The sequence below is a fragment of the Candida oxycetoniae genome (genome assembly GCF_023343755.2).
Source record: "Candida oxycetoniae strain CBS 10844 chromosome Unknown scaffold12, whole genome shotgun sequence".
Classification (NCBI taxonomy): Eukaryota; Fungi; Ascomycota; class Pichiomycetes; order Serinales; family Debaryomycetaceae; genus Lodderomyces; species Lodderomyces oxycetoniae.
In genome coordinates this window covers 214,777-235,096 of record NW_026055484.1, presented here as the reverse complement: position 1 = coordinate 235,096, position 20,320 = coordinate 214,777, and the positions used below count along the sequence as shown (strand labels likewise).

At 37.5% G+C, this 20,320-nt stretch overlaps 5 protein-coding genes across 5 annotated transcripts; all 5 read right to left on the bottom strand. All coding sequences in view use genetic code 12, as the record gives it.

Annotated features, from left to right (window-relative positions):
- Positions 1-89: 89 nt before the first annotated feature.
- On the bottom strand, positions 90-2,138 carry TKL1 (transketolase; the record flags this gene model as incomplete). Its single annotated transcript, XM_049326032.1, has 1 exon — positions 90-2,138. One exon carries the CDS (start codon positions 2,136-2,138, stop codon positions 90-92), a length of 2,049 nt encoding a protein of 682 aa, XP_049178444.1.
- A 1,011-nt stretch (positions 2,139-3,149) lies between these two features.
- On the bottom strand, positions 3,150-5,075 carry OPY2 (Opy2p; the record flags this gene model as incomplete). Its single annotated transcript, XM_049326031.1, has 1 exon — positions 3,150-5,075. The coding sequence occupies one exon, from the start codon at positions 5,073-5,075 to the stop codon at positions 3,150-3,152; it is 1,926 nt and encodes a 641-aa protein (XP_049178443.1).
- A 1,176-nt stretch (positions 5,076-6,251) lies between these two features.
- On the bottom strand, positions 6,252-8,348 carry NOT5 (CCR4-NOT core subunit; the record flags this gene model as incomplete). The annotated part of the gene is made up of 1 exon (XM_049326030.1): positions 6,252-8,348. The coding sequence occupies one exon, from the start codon at positions 8,346-8,348 to the stop codon at positions 6,252-6,254; it is 2,097 nt and encodes a 698-aa protein (XP_049178442.1).
- A 492-nt stretch (positions 8,349-8,840) lies between these two features.
- Positions 8,841-9,436, bottom strand: LTP1 (tyrosine protein phosphatase; the record flags this gene model as incomplete). Its single annotated transcript, XM_049326029.1, has 2 exons — positions 8,841-9,282; positions 9,372-9,436. 2 exons carry the CDS (start codon positions 9,434-9,436, stop codon positions 8,841-8,843), a joined length of 507 nt encoding a protein of 168 aa, XP_049178441.1.
- Positions 9,437-9,658: 222 nt separating this feature from the next.
- Positions 9,659-20,098, bottom strand: DIP2 (snoRNA-binding rRNA-processing protein; the record flags this gene model as incomplete). Its single annotated transcript, XM_049326028.1, has 6 exons — positions 9,659-9,771; positions 9,850-9,936; positions 10,015-10,101; positions 10,158-13,723; positions 14,888-17,697; positions 17,990-20,098. 6 exons carry the CDS (start codon positions 20,096-20,098, stop codon positions 9,659-9,661), a joined length of 8,772 nt encoding a protein of 2,923 aa, XP_049178440.1.
- Between the last annotated feature and the right edge of the window lie 222 nt (positions 20,099-20,320).

Below are 20,320 nucleotides of genomic sequence, written 5' to 3'. Positions count from 1 at the left end.
TATATATATATATATATAAATTATCATCCATTCAAATAAAACTAAACAATTGATATTTTCTTTTCCATTTCGTTTCTTCTCTTTTTTCCTTATTTCAACTCTTCAAAGGCAGAGTGTAAAGGTGAAAGAACCTTTTTGCCTTTGTAAAATTCAATAGTTTTTTCAGCTCTCTTTGCAATTCCCTCGGGTGTAAACTCAAAGAATTTGAATAAATCAGCAGCTTTACCGGAAGCACCAAATCTGTTTAATCCAAATTGTTCGTGAGAGTATTTGGACCATCCAAATGTTGACAAGACTTCAACAGATAAAATTGGTACACCATCTGGTAAAAGCTTCAATCTGTACTCCAAAGGTTGTTTATCAAATGTGAAGAAATCAACAATTGAAACAACTGCAACAGAAACCTTCTTTTCAGCTAACAATTTGGCTGCATCAATTGAGGTTGAAACTTCAGAACCAGATGAAACAATAATAAGATCAGGTTTTTCAGCTGGCCATATAGAGTATCCACCTTTCAAAGCATTTTCAATACTGGAGTGTTCCAATTGTGGCAAGTTTTGTCTGGTTAACGCAAGAACTGATGGATGGTCAGTACCTTCGATTGCGGCAATATAAGCAGCAGAAACTTCGTTACCATCAGCGGGTCTCCAAACTGACAAATTTGGAATAGCTCTAAAGTGAGCTAAAGTTTCAATAGGTTGATGTGTTGGACCATCTTCACCTAAACCAATAGAATCATGTGTAGCAACCCAAATGACACCCTGATGAGACAATGCTGATAATCTCAAAGCACCGGCTGCATATGAAACAAAGTTCAAAAAGGTACCACCATAGGTTCTGTAGTGGGCACCAAACGTATCGATACCGTTCATGATAGCACCCATTCCGTGTTCTCTAACACCATATCTAATGTATCTACCACTGTAGTTACCCAAACCTGTTGAAGGAGGTTGGAAATCAGTAGATGCTTCTGGTCTAGTCAAGTTGGAACCAGTCAAGTCGGCAGAACCTCCAATCAATTCTGGAATAACACCATATAAATAGTCCAAAACACCTTCCGATAATTTTCTGGTAGCGATAGCTTTGTCCTTGGCAGTGAAACTAGGAATATTGTCTTTCCATCCCTCTGGGAATTTACCTTCCAATCTTCTTTGAACTTCAGCACCTTCCTTTGGATACTTTTCTTTATATTCTGAGAATAATTTTTCCCAAGCTTGCTGTTCCTTTTTGTTTGACTCAACTTTTTCAGCAAAGTAATCGCTAACCTCATTGGGGATGTAAAAGTTTGAATTTTCATCAAAACCCCATGATCTTTTCAATTGTTTTAAATCGTCTGCCTTCAATGGAGCACCATGAACACCATGAGTACCTTGAGCCAATGAACCGTAACCAATTGTAGTTACCAATCTAATCAAAACTGGCTTGTTCTTGATCTTAAGAGCTTCATCAACAGCATCGGAAATAGCTTGAATATCGGTATTAGCATCTTGAACTTCTAAAATGTGCCATCCATAAGCCTTGTATCTCTCAGGAACATTTTCGGTGAATGCACAAGCAGTATCACCATCAATTGAAATTCTATTATCATCCCAAAATGCAATCAAGTTATCCAATTGCAAATGACCAGCGAGTGACGAAGCTTCTGAAGAAACACCCTCCATCAAACAACCGTCACCAAGGAAACAAAACACCTTAGAGTCGGAAATTGGGAAATCCGGCTTGTTATACGTAGCAGCAAATTGTTTTTGAGCAATTGCCATACCAACAGCATTTGAAATACCCTGACCCAAGGGACCAGTTGTAACTTCGACGCCTGGAGTATCGAGTCTTTCTGGGTGACCTGGAGTCTTGGAGTGCAATTGTCTAAATTGCTTCAAATCTTCTACTGTTAACTCGTACTTGTATAAAACCAATAATGAATACAACAAGGCACATGCATGACCATTGGATAAGACAAATCTATCTCTGTTAAACCACTTTGGATCTGAAGGGTTGAATCTCATCTTTCTCCATACGGCATGAGCTGCTGGTGCCAATCCTAAGGGAGCCCCGGGATGACCAGATTGTGCCGCATTCACAGCATCAACAGACAAACCTCTAATAGTGCTAACTGATAATTCATCAATAGATGGCGCCATTGTAAATTTACTCTTCTAACTAAACCTGTTTAAATCTATCTAAAACGGGGGGTAAAAAAAAAAAAGAGCCTATTTAATTCAATTCAATTCAATTCAACCCTCTAAGTATAAAAACGTGGGAAGAAAAAGAGAATATTCAAAAGACAAGATGGAAAGAAGAAAAGATGAAAAAAAAGAAAAAGATGAGATAGTCTTTTTATTTTTCATTCTAATAATTTTTATTTGCTCCCTTACTAATTTAATTTTCTTTTCGTTTTCTTTTAATTTAATAATTTTTTTTTCCAGCTTGTTCTTTCAATATAAAACATTGAAAAATCCAACAATGTAAGAACTAAATTATGTTGAAGTATGTTGAAGTATGCTGAACTTATTGTGTTGAATCGATTAATGCAATATATGTAAGATTTTAGTCATTAAGTTTAATCTGTATGTAATAACCCAATTGACATAAAAAAAAAAGGAGTTTGACTCAACACTATCGAGCAAAGACAAGATAGTGTCGCTAGTGTTGCTACTACATCCCTCTACTAAATTCATCTACCACCACCCTCTATACTATAGTGGTAGCAGCTTTACCACCATCCCCTATACTATAGTGGTAGCAGCTCCACTATCTCGCTCTGCTCGATAGTGTCGTTCTAGTATTAAAAAAATAAACTATTCATAAACGAGCATACATTAATTTGGGACTTTCGCAATAATAATGACCCCGATAACGCACAAGCAACGGAAATGCTTTTATTCATCGTTTCTTTTTTTTTTCCCCTGCTTATTATTTTTTAGGCTTCATCAAATTTCAACTGTAGTACTTCTATGGAATATAAGATCATAGCAGCACAGGATAGCAGAGTGGTACAGAGTAGATTAGACCATAGCAGAGTGGTGCGTAGCAGAGTACAGCAGAACAAAGTAGAGTACAGCAGAACAAAGTAGAGTACAGCATAGCAGTATATAAATACATCTTTTGTCATAAGTTAATCATCTTATATTTATTTTTTTCCCTTCACTTCTCTAATTTGTCGGATCAGCAAATGGGCTTCCTTTCAGATTCGAATTGTCAAACCTACTTGATATGGGAGGGGTCCTAATAGGATCCTCATTGTCAAATCTACTTGATATGGGAGGGGTCCTAATAGGATCCTCATTGTACTCAACATCAAATAAAAATGAACCAATACTAGACCCATTGTCCTTATCGGTGTTACAACCACTAATATTGGTATTTGTATTACTGTTGAAATGAACCAATTCAATCGGCAGATAATCTAAGCTTCCACTTAAACATGGACTATTTTCAAAAGACACACTATCATTCAAATTCAAATGCGTATCCATAAGAACTTCGCTAACTCCCAGAAACGGCGCAAGTTCAGTTTGCATCAATTTACTCTGTTTTGTATTTGCTTTTCTAACCGAGGTTGCACGAACAATTTGTCCAATGTCAGAATCAACATCACTATCATAGCTGTCATTTGTTGTGTTCCTCCTCAAATTACGCCCGCTTTCTACTCCATAATAATTTCCACCGGCATTTTCCTCGTCATTGTCCTCGTCCTCGTCCTCGTCATCATCATCATCATCATCATCATCATCATCATCATCATCATCTTCCTCCTCTTCATCGATCCGGTCAACATTAACCAATCTAGGCTGCGCTTTGATCGCAGTCATAGTGCCTGGTATTTTGTTTTGCTGGCTTGTTTGTTGTCGCGTGTTGGCTCCTCCATGCGAACTATTTCGGGTAATAACTCCACCATTATTGGACAGCGCTACATCTCCAATTATACTTGCATTTTCAATGGTATTCATATCAGAAAACGTTGAATCTGTATCAAAGGAATATATAGATCTCGTGTTATTCTTGGTGGGCCGCACTGTAACTCCGGGGATATATGCAATTGGTAATATATTTGATGCATTGGAAAAAGAAGTGGCAACTGAATTTCTGCTTGAAGATAGCATATAGATTTCGCTCATGCTTAATGGATCTATTTGTAAATTTGCTAGATTTTGCTGTCCCTGAAGTTGTTGTTGTTGTTGCTGTTGTTGCTGTTGTTGATGCTGAAAATTAGCCTGTTCAATAATCTTCCGTTGTCTTGCTTGCCTCTGCTGCTTGATCAATTGTTGTTGATGTTGTTGCTTCAATCTCAGCTTACCTACATTCGGCCTCATAAATGATTCATATGACGATACCCGTCTCATTGTCCTTTTGGAATTATTTGCAAATCCCTTTTTCAGTGGCGGTTTTTCAAAATAAGCTAGCCCTGGAGCTCCTCCCGCAATGTTGTGGCCGCTGCCGCTGCCGCCTCCGCCGCCGTTGTGATTTTGATGTAGATTTCCGCCAGTGAAAACAGCATCACCGTTGCCGATATTGTTTGGGCTATTTGGTGAAGAAGAATCGTTGATGTGTGCTACGCCTTTTCTGCTTCCGGGTTCATTAGAACTAGCTCCGCTGGCACTTCCCAGGTCTGCTCCTGATATGCCACCGTGGGCATCCATGCCATTTGAGTCTAGTCTTTTTAACGCGTATTCACTTATTTGTTCATTTCCAACTCCCGAGTTCTCTCTGTATTCATCAGAATCATCTCCTTCATCATGATAATAGTCATATTCGTCGTCCAACATGACTGGATGTTTCTTCTTATAAACCAAGAAATAGTATAAAACGCATCCAACTAGAGCAAAAAATGTAACACCTGCAATTGCACCTCCTACAACACCACCGGTATTTAGTTTGTTGGTTGATGGGATCTTGGTGCATTGATTATAAGCACATTTCTGACAAGTTTGCGCTATTTGCATACACTGCTCGTTCTCATTCTCACATACACAGTCAGGAAGTGGAGGACAATCGGTGACACAATCATCTTGATCTCCCTCATCATCAGTGTCGTCTCTCCTTCGTAGTTCAAATACATTTATCGGGTCTATTTTCATCTATGCCAAAACAAAAGAATGGGAAAAAAAGAAAGGGTAAATAGACTCTTTTGTCAAATATAAAGAAAGAATGGTGGATAAAACAAGTGAAATAGTAGGAGAATAAGTGAAATAGTAGGAAAATGGATAAAAACAAGTGAGATTGTAAGGAATGTATTAAAATCGTCTAATCCATAAACGTACCTAGAAAAAAGAAGCAGGATGTTCCTACAATAAGAAGGATCATGAGAATTGATAGCTTCTATATAAAAAAACAGTTCAAAATTGAAAGGGAAAGTAAAAAAAAAAAAATTTAAACTTAATTAAGATAATAAAGTGAAAAATAAAACAAACGCTCTTCTCCCTTCTTTGAAGCCTATCCTCCTCAAAGAAGTGTTCTTGTCAAGAAACGTTTCTTATCCGTGGTATATTTTATTTTTTTTATTTTTGAAGAGAAATTCTAGACCACGTTTAGACCTAGACGTGATGGGGAAATAAGAGGCCAGCTAGTTATGACGGCGTGAAAGAAAGTTTAATGTAACACATCCCATAAAAGTTATTTTTAGTTTACTTACTTATTTATTTTTTTTTATTTTTTTTTTTCGAGTTTTAATCAAGGGGCGACACTATCGAGCAGCACAGACTAGCTGCGACAGCTGTATCTATCGAGCATCACAGACTAGCTGCCACAGCTGTATCTATCTCGCTCTGCTTGAGCAACACTATCACATTTAAGGAAGGAGTAAGGAGGGATCGTTGACTTTCTTGTCTCTATGTAGACAAGAAAGTAACTAGTAAAGCTTATAATTCAACTTGTAAAAGAAAATAAAAAAAAAAAAATAAAAAGGGAAAAAAGAAAGTTGAGAGTGGATTCTCAATACTTTTTGGCTTTTCAAGACCTCTCATCGTCAAGGGCAATCAGGTTCTCTACAGGGCGGGAAGTGTAAAAAAAAAAAAAAAGGAGAGAAAGAGAGAGAGAGGACAATAAAAATGACAACGGATTTGATTGATGGAGATTGGGACGCGCACTTGGGTGCTCTGCACTGTTTCACAATTCTAATCTGAAACAGGTTATGAATTTATTTTTATTCTCTTATTATATGAATAATGTTCTACAACGTAAGCAACACGAAAAAAAAAAATAATTATTAAACATAACTAGTTTTTTTGAAATACCAAGTTATATAACTAACTTGTTTAAACCACTCTCAGGTAAAAATTTCGTGTTAACCAAGTTTTTTCATCAAAGTATTTGCTGAAAGCTTTACCATTTTCTGTTTCTTCATGACTACCACCAGAATTGGAATTGGAATTGGAATTGGAATTGAAATTGGAACCAGAACCAGAATTAGGTCCGCAATTTTCAAAAGTCTCGCTAGTGCTTGGTAATATTGCTGATGACGAAGTTCTACTCTTAAATGTGCCATTGCTAACTTTATCGTTCTTCAAAAACCACTGACTCAACTCTATATTGAAATCCCAGCCTCGTTTTTTTAATTCTCTAGCAGCATTCCATTTTGCGAAATTATCCATTCCTTCATCTTCGCCGTAATAGAAGCAAAAAAATAATAAATCATCATCAAATTTTTGCATATAATGTAAGCTATTCAATTCATACATTGGCTCTTGCGGATAGTCAATTAAGGAAGGGTGAACATTGCGTGGTGTATATTGTCTTGGTTTTTCGGCATCAAAGGAATCGGGACAGTTCAATAAGGATGACTCTAGTAAGTTGCTTATCGATTGTATTGGTAACGGATCATTCAACCTACTATTTGTGATGCTGACTAGTTTGTTCATCGCTTCTCCGAAATATGGCACATTGTTGTTTGTAATTGTAGACAGCTGCGACGCATTTGAAATCTTTTTCCGTAAATGATCTCCCTCACTCATTTTGGATTGTGCTGCTAGCGGAGATTCCGATTGTGATCTCATTGACGTGCCAGATACATGCGCTAAGCCCGGAGGTGCCACTCTTACTGGTGTAGTAGTAGCAGTAGTGGCAATAGTACTACCTGTAGAGGGTCCTGTAGTGGCCAATGCTGTAGCAAGTGGCACATTATTACTAACTAATGGTGTACTATTGCTGCTGTTAACTTGCTGGGCATTGTTTTGTGTTATCGACACATTGGCATTGGCATTGGCACTAGCATTGGCACTAGCATTTGTACTCGCAGCTACCGAGGAGTTCGATATTTGTGCTGCTTGCGCTGCTTTTATTGCATTGGAATATGTATTTCCACTAATAGTTGGCGGCGGAGCCGGTACCACATTCTGTTGCTTATTCACCTTCTTTACAGATGTAGCGGCAGTAGAGTTTGCATTACTTGCAGCAGCAGACACATGTCCATGAGCGTCGGTTTGTATTGACTTTCCGTTAGAATTGTGTGGGTGGTGCGGATGCGCAGATGATGATGCCGATACTGATGCCGACGAAGAAGACGCCGTTTGAGCAGCCCTGGTAGCTTCCAGTTGCTGATTGCCTAATTGCTGCAACTCTAATCGTTTCCTTTCTTCTTCCTCAAACGATTCTGCCGCCATCTGTGCTAAACTTCCCTCAACTTCAACTTCCTCATCATCATCGTCCCCTACTTCTAACTGATCATAAAATTCGTCATACTCCACATAATCATCATCCTGGTTCATTTCTACGTAGAAATCTAGATCATCCTTTACGTCATCGATTTTAGCAGGGTCCAACCTATCATTCTCCAAGTTGTCCAATACTCCCTCTAACCGATCGATATGGTTATTATTTCGATCGATCTTGTACTTGACATCCTCAATAGAATTTTGTGCTGAGTGGCTATTTTTCTTCTTCAGCTGTTGAGATAGCTGCTCCAATTCTCGATCTAATTCATCATTTTGATTTGTTAGCTGTTGAATAACGCCAGATATATACTCACAGGCTTCCTGTAATTTCACCAAATCACCAAACCTCGACTGCTTTTGCATCTCCTTTTGTAACTCCAAACCTTCATTCGAAAACTGTTTTATTTTCGAGTGTCTTTCTAACCCTTTAAAATCATCCATTGCTTGCTCGATTTTCGTCCGATTTTCTTGAAGAAGACTCTTATCTAGCTTGATATTGCTATCTGCTAACCATAACTTCAACTGATCTCTCGATCTTTGCAACTTTTTCAATTCCTTCTTCAAATCATTCTCCAATTTGTCTCTTTGAGATGGTACTTCACAATTTTGTATCTTTTCTTTAATCTCCTCAAATGCAGTTAACCCTTCACTAATCTTCTTGTTTAGCCTATCAAACTCGTGCTGTAATTTCCTCGCGCTCATCCTCTTGTCTCTATATCTGAACCGGGTCTAAAACAATTACTGATAATTCTAAAGCAAATGTTCCTAGTATCAATTTGCTCGGATATACAATGTTGTAAAATGGAAAAGAGAGAAAGAAAAGGAAAAAAAAAAAAAAAAAAAAGGTCAGAACCGAAAGCGCTTGGTTTGTTACGCACGACTGGTGGAAATCTAACCTTGATGATGATGATGATGGTGAAGATGATGGTGAAGATGATGGTGAAGATGGGGAAGGACCATAAAGAACTTGGTGGTACTACCACCTTCGCCACATCCTTCATCACTCCACCAATTCCACCATCATACCTTTATTACTACGCCTAACTAGTCGGTGTTGTTCCACTATCTCCCTCTGCTCGATATACACCTACTCTCTAATCTCTCTATAGACTATCCAGCAGAGCGAGAAGACAACACTACTCTCTTCTCTTCACAGACTATCTCGCTCTTTGCTCGATAGTCTATTACTCTAATCTAATCCAACGTTCCAACCTCTCGCAATAAGAACTCCTCTGAAAAATGACCTAGTTGCTGAAAATTGTATTCAAATCCACTAATACCACCGTAGTATGGATCTCCTACAACCTTGTTAAATTGACTGTTACTCCTCCATTTACCAAATAATTCAACAATACTATCACTATAAATGGGTTGCATTTGTCTCAAATCACGCAAATTAGTCTCGTCCATTGCAAGTATGTAATCAAACCTGTCAAAGTCTTTAAGACTTATTTCTTGTGCTTGGTGCTCAATTGGAACTCCATTTTTCCTACACGTCTGCACCGTTCTCGCATCAGGCGACTCGCCAGTATGCCAGCGTGTAGTTCCAAATGAATCAATGGTTTTGAAATAGTAACTATAGCCTAATTCTTTCACTTTATGCCTGAAAACAGCCTCTGCCATGGGAGATCGACATCTGGAAAAAAAAAAAATAATAATCTATCGTTAATAATTGAACTTGCCTGCTTTTTTACACGACAAACAAGATAAAAGGAAATAACATACATATTGCCCAAACATACAAAGGCAACTGATAGTTGCCTATCTCTTGGATGAAATGATGGTGCCATTACTGAATGTAAAGACTTGGTGCTTTGCTAAACACTATCTGATTATCTTGTAGAGCTCTCTAGAAAATATACTTATACGAATGAAAGAAAAAAAAAATCAAAAATCAAAAATCAAAAAATCATATTATTAGTAGCACTTTTCTTTTGCATCTAGTGGGGGGGCGGGGAAGGGGAAAAAAAAAACATAGTCAAAAAGCAGTTTCCATGCACATGTCATCAATTTCACAAAACTTGTCTAAAGCTTGTACCTGTGGCTTGTAAAGTAGCAGCCAAGTTTGTCGCTTCCTCTGATGTAGTAGTAGGAGTAGTAGCATTAGTACCACTTTGGTCAATGTCTAATACCTTTTTAATCGTCAAAAAGCAGTTTCCATGCACATGTCATCAATTTCACAAAACTTGTCTAAAGCTTGTACCTGTGGCTTGTAAAGTAGCAGCCAAGTTTGTCGCTTCCTCTGATGTAGTAGTAGGAGTAGTAGCATTAGTACCACTTTGGTCAATGTCTAATACCTTTTTAATCGTCAAAAAGCAGTTTCCATGCACATGTCATCAATTTCACAAAACTTGTCTAAAGCTTGTACCTGTGGCTTGTAAAGTAGCAGCCAAGTTTGTCGCTTCCTCTGATGTAGTAGTAGGAGTAGTAGCATTAGTACCACTTTGGTCAATGTCTAATACCTTTTTAATCGTCAAAAAGCAGTTTCCATGCACATGTCATCAATTTCACAAACTTGTCTAAAACTTGTACTTATGGCTTGTAAAGTAGCAGCCAAGTTTGTCGCTTGCTCTGGTGTAGTAGTAGGAGTAGTAGCATTAGTAGCAGTGATATTACCACTTTGGTCAATGTCTAATAACTTTTTAATCGACTCGATAAAAAATTGCGACGGATCTGTCACCGAAAGCTCTCTTCTCTTCACCAGATCGTTGGATACCGAAAAAATATCCATTTCAGGAACAGTGTAAACATTTGAATTCGCAGATACAGAAGTCGATGATGCCAGTGAGACATTGTTCAATGATTTGGGGGTTGCAACAGTGGCTTGAGGAGTAGTAGACTTCATTGGTGGCGATTGCCCTGAGAATTGAATTTGTGGAGTATTAATGTTATGAGGAGTTTTGATTGATGACGCTAATGCACTGGGTGTTGCCGCCGTAGTGCTGCTTGTACGTTTCTTTTTCGTCGGTGGTTTTTTGGATTTGGTCTGCAGCAATGGCGGCTTTTGCTGTGCTACTGGTACTTGCATGTTTGGAGTTTGCGGAATCAGTGGTGGTACACCATTGGAAATCGCATTTGCATTGACATTTGCATTAGACCAGTTTTGATTCAAATTCTGATGCAACCCAGCTTGTTGCGTCGGCGGCACAAACATTTGCGGGGATGACTGTGGATTTTGAGTCATAAAAGCTTGATTGGTACGTACTACATTTTGAGGCAACCCCGGTTGTTGCTGCTGTTGCTGTTGTTGGGGAAGGAGAGGTCTCACTTGTTGTTGTTGTTGTTGTTGTTGTTGCTGTTGTTGTTGCAATTGCGGCGGAACTGTCGGTTGATTTTGTTGCTGATTGACTCCTCCACCTCCGGTTGCTGCACTAACTTGCTGTCTTCTTATGCTAATTTGCTCCTTCACATAGTCAAAGTATTTGGTATACTGATTTCTTAGTTTCTCCAACAAGTCTGGAGTAGCCAAATATATGCCTCTGTGCAAGTTTTCAAGAATATTTTTGGTCATGTACTTCATTTGAATCAATCTTTTAGTACCTTCTGCATTCTTTGTCAAAAGATAAAAATAACTGATTATAGAATCCACATTTCCATACAGTTCTTGAATCTTGCTCATTGCTTCGCGAACGTTCGTTTTGTCTTGCTGCGAAAGCAATGTAGTTACATCTTTTAATAAAACATTGTTGCGTGAAACATCCTCTATCAACTGCCTCAAGAGAACTTTAGCCTCATCAGTGAATGGTGGCAACAAGTTGGAAATACTCATGCCCGATCCTCCTACAAAAGGTCTATTCTGATTCTGATTTGGATTTGGATTTGGATTTATGTTTGGATTTATATTTGGATTTGAATTTGGGTTAGTCATGGGTATTATATTTTGTGGGAAAGTGGCACCTTGATTCATTAATGGTGACAGTTGAATATTAGGAACGACATCGGGTTTCATTATTGTTGGATTAACGTTGTTCAACAATGGCAGTACCTGTTGCATGGCTTGCATATTTGGTTGTTGCATACTTTTCTGTTGCATAGAAGGTGGAACGTTTCGATTCATTTGCACATGTTGCTGCAGAGGCTGGTGGTTCATCTGCTGGTGAAGTTGACTTTGTTGTTGTTGCTGCTGAATGGGAATAGCCGCTTTCTTATTGGCATTATTTTGAGCAGCTTGTTGTTGTTGTTGTTGTTGTTTCCAAATTTGATTCTTCTGATGAAGAATATACTTGCGGATAAAAGTGTCCTTCATGTTTGCATCAATTTGTCCCTCAATCTGTTTTTGTTGCTGCAATCTACTAAGCACTGTTAACGCATCATTGGAATATTTTGCATAATCTTGTTGCGTAATTTGAAATTGAGGTGGTTTCAATCCAAATTGTTGTTGCTGCTGCTGCTGTTGTTGTTGTTGTTGTTGTTGGGGAAGTGGTGCTAGTGATTGAGGCTGCTGCTGCTGCTGCTGCTGCTGCTGTGGTTGTTGCTGTTGTTGCTGTAGCTGTTGTTGTGGCATCTGCAGTTGTCCCACATTTTGATTATGCGCTTGCAAGCTTCCTTGTTGAGGTTGGGAAGCAAAACTCTGGGGAAGACCATGATTGATCACTGAGTTTTGAGGAGCTGCGATTTGATCGGGCTGCATCTGCTGACCCACTCTCTGTCTTTGAAGAAATTGTTCCCTTTGCTTTGGAGTTAAATTATTGATGTTAAAATTATTGGAAGGCTTAGTGGTTCCTTGCAAATTACCTCTATCATCAAGCCCGGAAGGTAACTCGTCATTGGTAGTACCACCAGGAAAGTTCGTAGCGGTGTTTCGCATATTCATTTTCTGTTGCTGTTGACGCATAACTAGTTGCATATGAGTAGAGTGTATATCTCTAATCAACGGCAAAATATCCTGAGAAATGACTTTTCGTCTAATACAATCGAATATTTGATTCCATGTAGTTACTCCCTTCGGCAAACATGGTATCTTACTGAGTAGAGGTGGTGGTATAGGAGAGCTTCTTATAAGTTGAAGTAGCTGTGGAGGTACCTGCTGATTTCCCCCAGCTGGAATAGGGCCCGTTCCAGGTGGCCCATTAGGAGGTTGTTGTTGCTGTTGCTGTTGCTGCTGCTGTGGAAGTTGCTGCTGTTGTTGTTGTGGAAGTGGCTGTTGTTGATGCTGCTGATGTTGTTGTTGTTGATGCTGCTGATGTTGTTGTTGCTGATGTTGTTGATGTTGTTGTGGTGGTTGTTGTTGTTGTTGCTGTGGTGGTGGTGGTGGTCCTCGCATTGAGGGATCAGGTTGTGGTTGTTGAATTGGTCGTTTATTAGAAGGTGGTTGCTGCATTTGTGCTTGCGGTGGTCTTTGAGTTTGTTGGTTTTGCTGATTCTGATTATTGGCCATTTGCCGAAGTTGCTGCTGACGTGCCTGCACTTGTGCCAGAGATTGGCTAGATGCATGTGTTTGTTGGTCCAAAAACTGCGGATTTGCTGCATAATTAGTATTCCCTGTGCCATTCACATTCCTAACCACTTGTTGCGCCTGGTGTGGAGGAATATTTTGAGAAACATTGCCGCTGGAAACATTACCAGAGACTCCTGCTCCATTTCCTGCTCCGCCTCCATTTCCTGCTCCTGCTCCGTTTCCTGCTCCTGTTCCGCCTCCGTTTCCCAACTGTTGTTTTTGAAGCCTCAACTGGTTTACTTTCAACTTGATAGCCTTGAGGTAGTCTTCCCTCGATGGTGATTTCTCATAAACAATTTTCTCGAAATCCTGTGCCATTTTGGTTAAACGCTGAAAATCAAAATTAGGATTCGCACCATGAAGATCGGTTAAAGTGTTCATAATTATCGAAACAACTCTTTGTCTCTCTTCTCCAGTGTACATTCCTTGCCAGATCGCTGGTGCGTTGCCTAAATTCGACCCACCCTGAGCTACATTATTCATATTCATGATCCCCAAGTTCCTATAATTGCGAACAAACCAATATCTCTCAATTTGAATAGCAAAATAAAACCAGCTAAAAGAACCAAAAGAACCAAAAGAACCAAAAGAACCAAGAGAACCAAACCCGTATGGTATGAATATAACAATACGTGACAAACTATTCACAGCAAGTCCGTAAGTGACGGGGGGAAGGGGTGAATGGGGGATATGTTCCAGCCGGCTGAAAATGGTAAGTCACCTAAAAAGCAAAAGATAAACTGGGTTCCGACTTTATATGTATGTATATAATATAAAAAAAAATTAAAGTATAGTATGGAAATATTACTAACTAAATCAACACTACCAACCTACAGCTGGAAAAAAAAAAAAAAAAAAAAAAAAAAAAAAAAAAAAAAAAAAAAAAAAAAAAAAAAAAAAAAAAAAAAAAAAAAAAAAAAAAAAAAAAAAAAAAAAAAAAAAAAAAAAAAAAAAAAAAAAAAAAAAAAAAAAAAAAAAAAAAAAAAAAAAAAAAAAAAAAAAAAAAAAAAAAAAAAAAAAAAAAAAAAAAAAAAAAAAAAAAAAAAAAAAAAAAAAAAAAAAAAAAAAAAAAAAAAAAAAAAAAAAAAAAAAAAAAAAAAAAAAAAAAAAAAAAAAAAAAAAAAAAAAAAAAAAAAAAAAAAAAAAAAAAAAAAAAAAAAAAAAAAAAAAAAAAAAAAAAAAAAAAAAAAAAAAAAAAAAAAAAAAAAAAAAAAAAAAAAAAAAAAAAAAAAAAAAAAAAAAAAAAAAAAAAAAAAAAAAAAAAAAAAAAAAAAAAAAAAAAAAAAAAAAAAAAAAAAAAAAAAAAAAAAAAAAAAAAAAAAAAAAAAAAAAAAAAAAAAAAAAAAAAAAAAAAAAAAAAAAAAAAAAAAAAAAAAAAAAAAAAAAAAAAAAAAAAAAAAAAAAAAAAAAAAAAAAAAAAAGAAAAATTAAAATAAAATAAAATAAAATAAAATAACAATGGCAAGTTTATGCTACCATATGGTACAGCTAGGGAAATGCTACCATATGATACAGGTATGGAGATGCTACCATATGGCGCTGATAGGTAATGTAATGATTCAATTGAGGGGAGACAATAAAGTGTTTTATATAAAGATAATGATTAGTAAATTGCTCGTTGTTAGGTTGAATTTTACTTGTAAATAATCAAGAGAAAAAGTATGTGTTGCAATATATATATAGAGAGAGAGACCTCTATAAAAAAAAAGTATGGGTTGCAATATATAAATATATATATAGAGCTCTATAAGATTGGCATTAAATAGTCGTATAAGTTCTCTTAATTGCTCTTTTTTCCTCATACTTTTTCTGTTCCTCTTCATCTATAAACTCTGATCCATGGGTTAATTTCCATTGTTGTTTCAAAAACCGAAGCCCCTGTGTATTTACACCAAGGGTTTGACATGTTTTGGATAAATTCGTGCGCAACTGTTCCTTTACTGCAATTAATTGTTTTTTCAAATAATCATCTTTGTGACTAATGATTTCCTTTGAATTCGCAGAGTTTAAAAAGAACAAGACCTTGCAGATTAAGGATAATTGGGTAATATTTCTTGAAATATTGTCCTTATCAGTCCACACTCTTATCATTTGAAAAAGTTTGAGGCTGTATGAAAATGGTAATACTAATAACGCATCATCTAACTGAGATGGTTTGATCTTGCAAAGTATATCAAGAACATACTGAGGACCCGTCATATCAAACGCCAACAATATTGCATGCGGTGTTGGCTTAATTGCCTCTGAACTCCTCTTTTGCAACTGCATTTGATATAACTCGGTAGCTTCAAGGTCTTCAACACCTATATCCAATGCCTCCATCAATTTCTCTCCTGCTTTTAAACTCTCCATAGTTTGCTTAGTTACTTTTTCAACGTAAACTTCATCTTCCTCATCCTCCTTGTCATTTCTCAAGGTATCCTCAGAATCTAGCTGCCCCAATAACTTGTTCTCGTACATCTCATCCAACTCCTTTTCTCGTTCTTCTTCCAAAAATACCTCATCACTGGTGGCTGACCACAATCTTATCGAATGATCATGAGATGCAGAACACATAAACAATCCATTCTTGCTTATTGCCATACTCCACACTTCACTGTGATGAGCAACCAATTTCTGAATACATTCAAATTTGTCTCCGTCCCAATATTTAATCAATCCATCTCTACCACTAGAGAAAAAGTTATGCGTCTCACCTATAAACTTAACGTTCATAACTGAGTCTTGATGGGCAAAAATCGATTTATGACAATCTCCAAAATCCAAACCCCATATTTTAATGTTCTTGTCAGCAGAGGATGTGATGATAAGTTTTGAATCTGCTGATATATCAATCGCAAGAACAGGAAGTTTGTGTCCATATAATGTAAGAAAAAGTTTTAGCGAATCCAAGAAAACAACTTGAACATTATTGTTAAGTAGTGACACGGCTAAATATTTGTCATCGGGAGATATCCGCACACTTAAAACGTCCTCGTTCAAGTCTAAAGTTTGGGTGTGCACAAATTTTAATTGGCTAACCACTGTATTAGTTCCAGGTATAATGTCTTGTTCAACTTTGAAGTTCCAAAATTTTACACATTTGTCATTGCCTCCAGTCACTAAAGTCTTTCCATCCGACGTCAAATCCATTGACCAAATAGGAGCGCTGTTGTCGTTATTAGTGCTATCACCACCACTCAACTGGTGATGAGCTCGTTCAACGCGATCAACTACTGATGAAGTCGACAAATCGTAAAGCTCAAGGTCCCCGTTCTTAAACCCAACTGCTACTAATGATCCACCAGGTAAGAACTTACAACATAATGCGTACCCTCCTTCTAGCGTACAAGAACGAATAACATTGTATGTTCTAGTATTCCATATTTTCAACTCCCCATTGGATGCTGTAGCCAACAATTTGTCATCTTCAGGAGAAATGTCCATGGCTCTAATGTCAAACCTATGTCCCAAACGGTCAATAAAATGAAGTCGATTTGTGTGTATATCGTTTGGTTGCGATTTTCTTATATTCTCAAGGATTGTCAAACTATCGTATTCAATGCTATTGTTGGTTAAAGATATGAGGATTTCCAACTTTTTAGAACTGTTGGTCCAACAGCAAGAATTGATTTTGCCTTGTGCTCTCACTATCGCATATGGGGCTATAAGCATGCTAATCTCGGACTCTCCAATAGACTGCAATATTTCGTCGTCATTCATACCCTTTTCTCTCAATCTCTTCATTCTCTTGTTTATTCCTTTCTTCATTTCATCTTCCGACCTAATTCTGAAAACTTCAATGGTTTTATCCGAATTTTGAATTGAAAACATTTCTACTAAATCTCCTCCGTTTCTCACGTATTTAAAATGTATTTCGTTTCCCCGTGCTTTACTTGCTTTCTCAAGCATACCACGCTCTGCCACTTTCTCACCATCCTTTTGAGAAAGGTCTACTGTCCATACCTTCACCTGATCCTTATTTCCTGTCGTCAATAAAGTGTCCTTTTGTTTATTGAGACCCATTGACCAACATTCATTACTATGTGCCAAATGACTCTCTATGCATTGTTGACTTTTCAACTCCCACAATCTAATCAACCCATCTTTTGAACAGCTTAGCAAATAGTCTTCTAAATTATCTACATCTTGATTTTCGCTGCTGCTGCTGTTTTGTGACAAAAATTCAAGCCCTGTAATTGGCCCTTTGTGCCCCTTCAATTTAAATACCCCTGTTTCTCCAACCAAATCCCATAAAATAATACTTGAATCATTGGATCCACTCATTAATCTTGTTCCACTGTAATCAAATTTGAGTTGAGTGATACTGGATTTATGCCCTTCAAAAGACATAAGTACCGACTGCGAACTTACATCCCAAATCTTTACTCTTCCATCACTATATCCAGCAGCAATTATATTTGTATCTCGATGAAAAGAAAGATATGTGACAGAACTTGGAGCTGCAGTCGTACTCGAGTTCGATGCCCCGGGAGTCAAAGAATCATTGAAGCGCTGTAAAAGCTCTCCCGTCTTGATATCCCAAATCAATATTTCCTCTAAACCTGAGGTTAATGCTCTTCCCGCTGACGTGGAAGATTGAGAGTCGCTAGGCGGTAGCCATACAATATTAGACTGTGACGTTATCACTCCGAAGCATTTCTCTTGATCATACCTGGTGTAAGACTTGACCATCCTTCTGTATATAATCTGTATTTGCTTACTATAGGAACAATCCAAAAAATGAAAAAAAAAAAAAAAAAAAAATTAGAGATGCCCTTTCTTTTTTTTTTTTTTTTAACGAGATGAGGGGGGTTGCGGTTGAAAATTGTTGATAAAAAGAAGGCACTTTATGGTGGAATTACCATATATATTACTCAATAAATATACGAAATCTTGTCTACAACAATGTAACCAAACACCCAACAACTATGCTGGCAATTGTTACTAATAATAACGGCTTCTCACTTGTAATACCTGTAGCTTGATTTTGCTTAGTGCCGGAACTAGAGCCACCACCACTTCCTGATGATGTTGATGATGCAGATGGTTGCAGATTCGTGGCTGTAGCCAATCCAGTTATATCACTTAGTCCACTAACACTTGATACTGCTGCTGCATCCTCTGCACCGCCACTCCAACAATATTCTTGAAAACATTTCTTGCACTCATCGCTTTGCTCTTGACCAAATCTCTCTTGTTGTCGTCTGATCATAGCACATCCAACACATGTCAACCAATTTGGATCGTCTGTTAAGTTATTTCTCGACATCACTTCGAACCCGTTCCTTATTGCTCCCCATTTTTCGTCGCTTTCGTAAGACAACTGAAATGTTGAGAAATTCGAGTTATAAGATTGCTTGTAATTTGAAACATAGACGATTAATGGTACATCTGTAACATTGATCTCATCATTTCCATGCCATTCAACCAAACTACCCAACTCAGATGAATTGCACCCAAAAAATACCGGCTTTGATGCCAAATTTTCCTCAACAAATCTGTCCACATCTGGAACAAAAGGGAACGGGGTTCCTCTACCTTGAGCAGCAAATTGTCTTTTGAAAGTTTGCACAATTGAGGTACCATTGGGCCATGAATATTCCGTGTCTGCAGAGTTATCAAACGCAAATATAACATCAACATCTCTGGCATTTTGAATAAGCGGATAAAAAGGAACATTTTGTAAATCCTCGCCGCCATCAACCAAAAACAATGTTTCATTGACTGAAATGTCCTGTGACTCACCATACTTTGATCCGAAAAAGGGGTTGGGCGCATATGCAGCTATATCGTATTGATCATAGCTCAAACCTGTAAGCAAGTCAGTCAAGATTGATTTGATTATATTATTGATATCATAACTTCCCAACTGAAGTACAATTTGATTAAATAACGATGAAGAAGTACCCATGATAAACCCTGCATTATCAAACCCCCGCACGCAATTGTTGGCACTACTTGGATTACCAGCATCCGCTTTTGAGCCCAAGTACTCAACATTAGTAAATGCCCTCAATGACCTGTCCCAAGAACCCAACTCATACGCCGAAATCTCAACAACAGTACTATTTTCATTAATAATAAATGTGTTTGGATCTCTTCCATTGGCTACAACCAAAAAATAAGGCATTGTGTGATCTTGAAAACTTGACAAGTTTTGTGCACTTGACCAAGTAATATTTTCTCCACCAGATGAATCTGGGAAAAACTGATGAGCCAAGGCTCTTCCCCAAATATCGGTGATTGTTGTGTTAAATCCAGCATCTGCTTTCGCTGTAATGGCCTGACGCAATCCATAATAGTAAGCAATAGTTTTATCGATACGAATTCCACTCGGATTAATTATAGAATCCTCCAATTGCCAGATTTCGGGGTTTTCCTTCAATATGTCTGCAACTGATATCCAGTTATTCATCACCAAACTTCCAACCAACCAGTTCCCGCCTGATAATCCGGTTAAATAGGTAGCCGATTGAAGCAACCCTCCTACCCCATGCTGGTTAGATTCCTCAAATCTGGAATCCGTTGCCAAAATCTGGCCTGCTCCACAAAGCATAGCTCGGTAACCACCTCCACTGAATGCTAATCCTATGGTTATATTGTGCTCATTAGCATTATCATTGACAAAAGACTCTGCGTCAAAGTCCGTAAGATTGGCTCTATTTTGTAAAAAATCAATTATGTTTTTGTTTGTGATTTCCTGTCGGCTTTTGATGTAGTTTCTCTCGTTATCCGATATACCGCTTGCTTCTCTTACTAGCGGCCCTGAGGGACAATTGGCATTATATGGTGCATACGGGTTGGAGCTACCAGTGCCTGCCGCTCCCGTTTCTGAAGAATTTTTTTCATCACCACCACCACCACCACCAAAGCCGTTTAATATATTTTCATACCAAGACTCGCTATCACTTGTTGTTGCTGCTGCTGTTGCTGTTCCCGAAGAGCTATTGTCTTCTCCGGAATCAAATGGCCACAACCCGTTCACTGGGGTAGATCCTATTAACACAAGGTAACATACGAGAACAGCTTTCATGGTGTCATATATTCCCAATGCCAAAAGAAAACAAAAAAACGTGGTGCAATGTTATTTGCAAAAAAAACCTACTTGCTACTTACAGCGAGAGTAAGTACCCTGAGCCCAGCTACTCTATAAAATATATAGCAATAATGAATTTAAACTAATCTTCTTGGCAAAAGTGAAAACAATCCTCTATTAAGCGAATGCTAAAAAAAAAAAAAGTCAAAATAGTTTGTT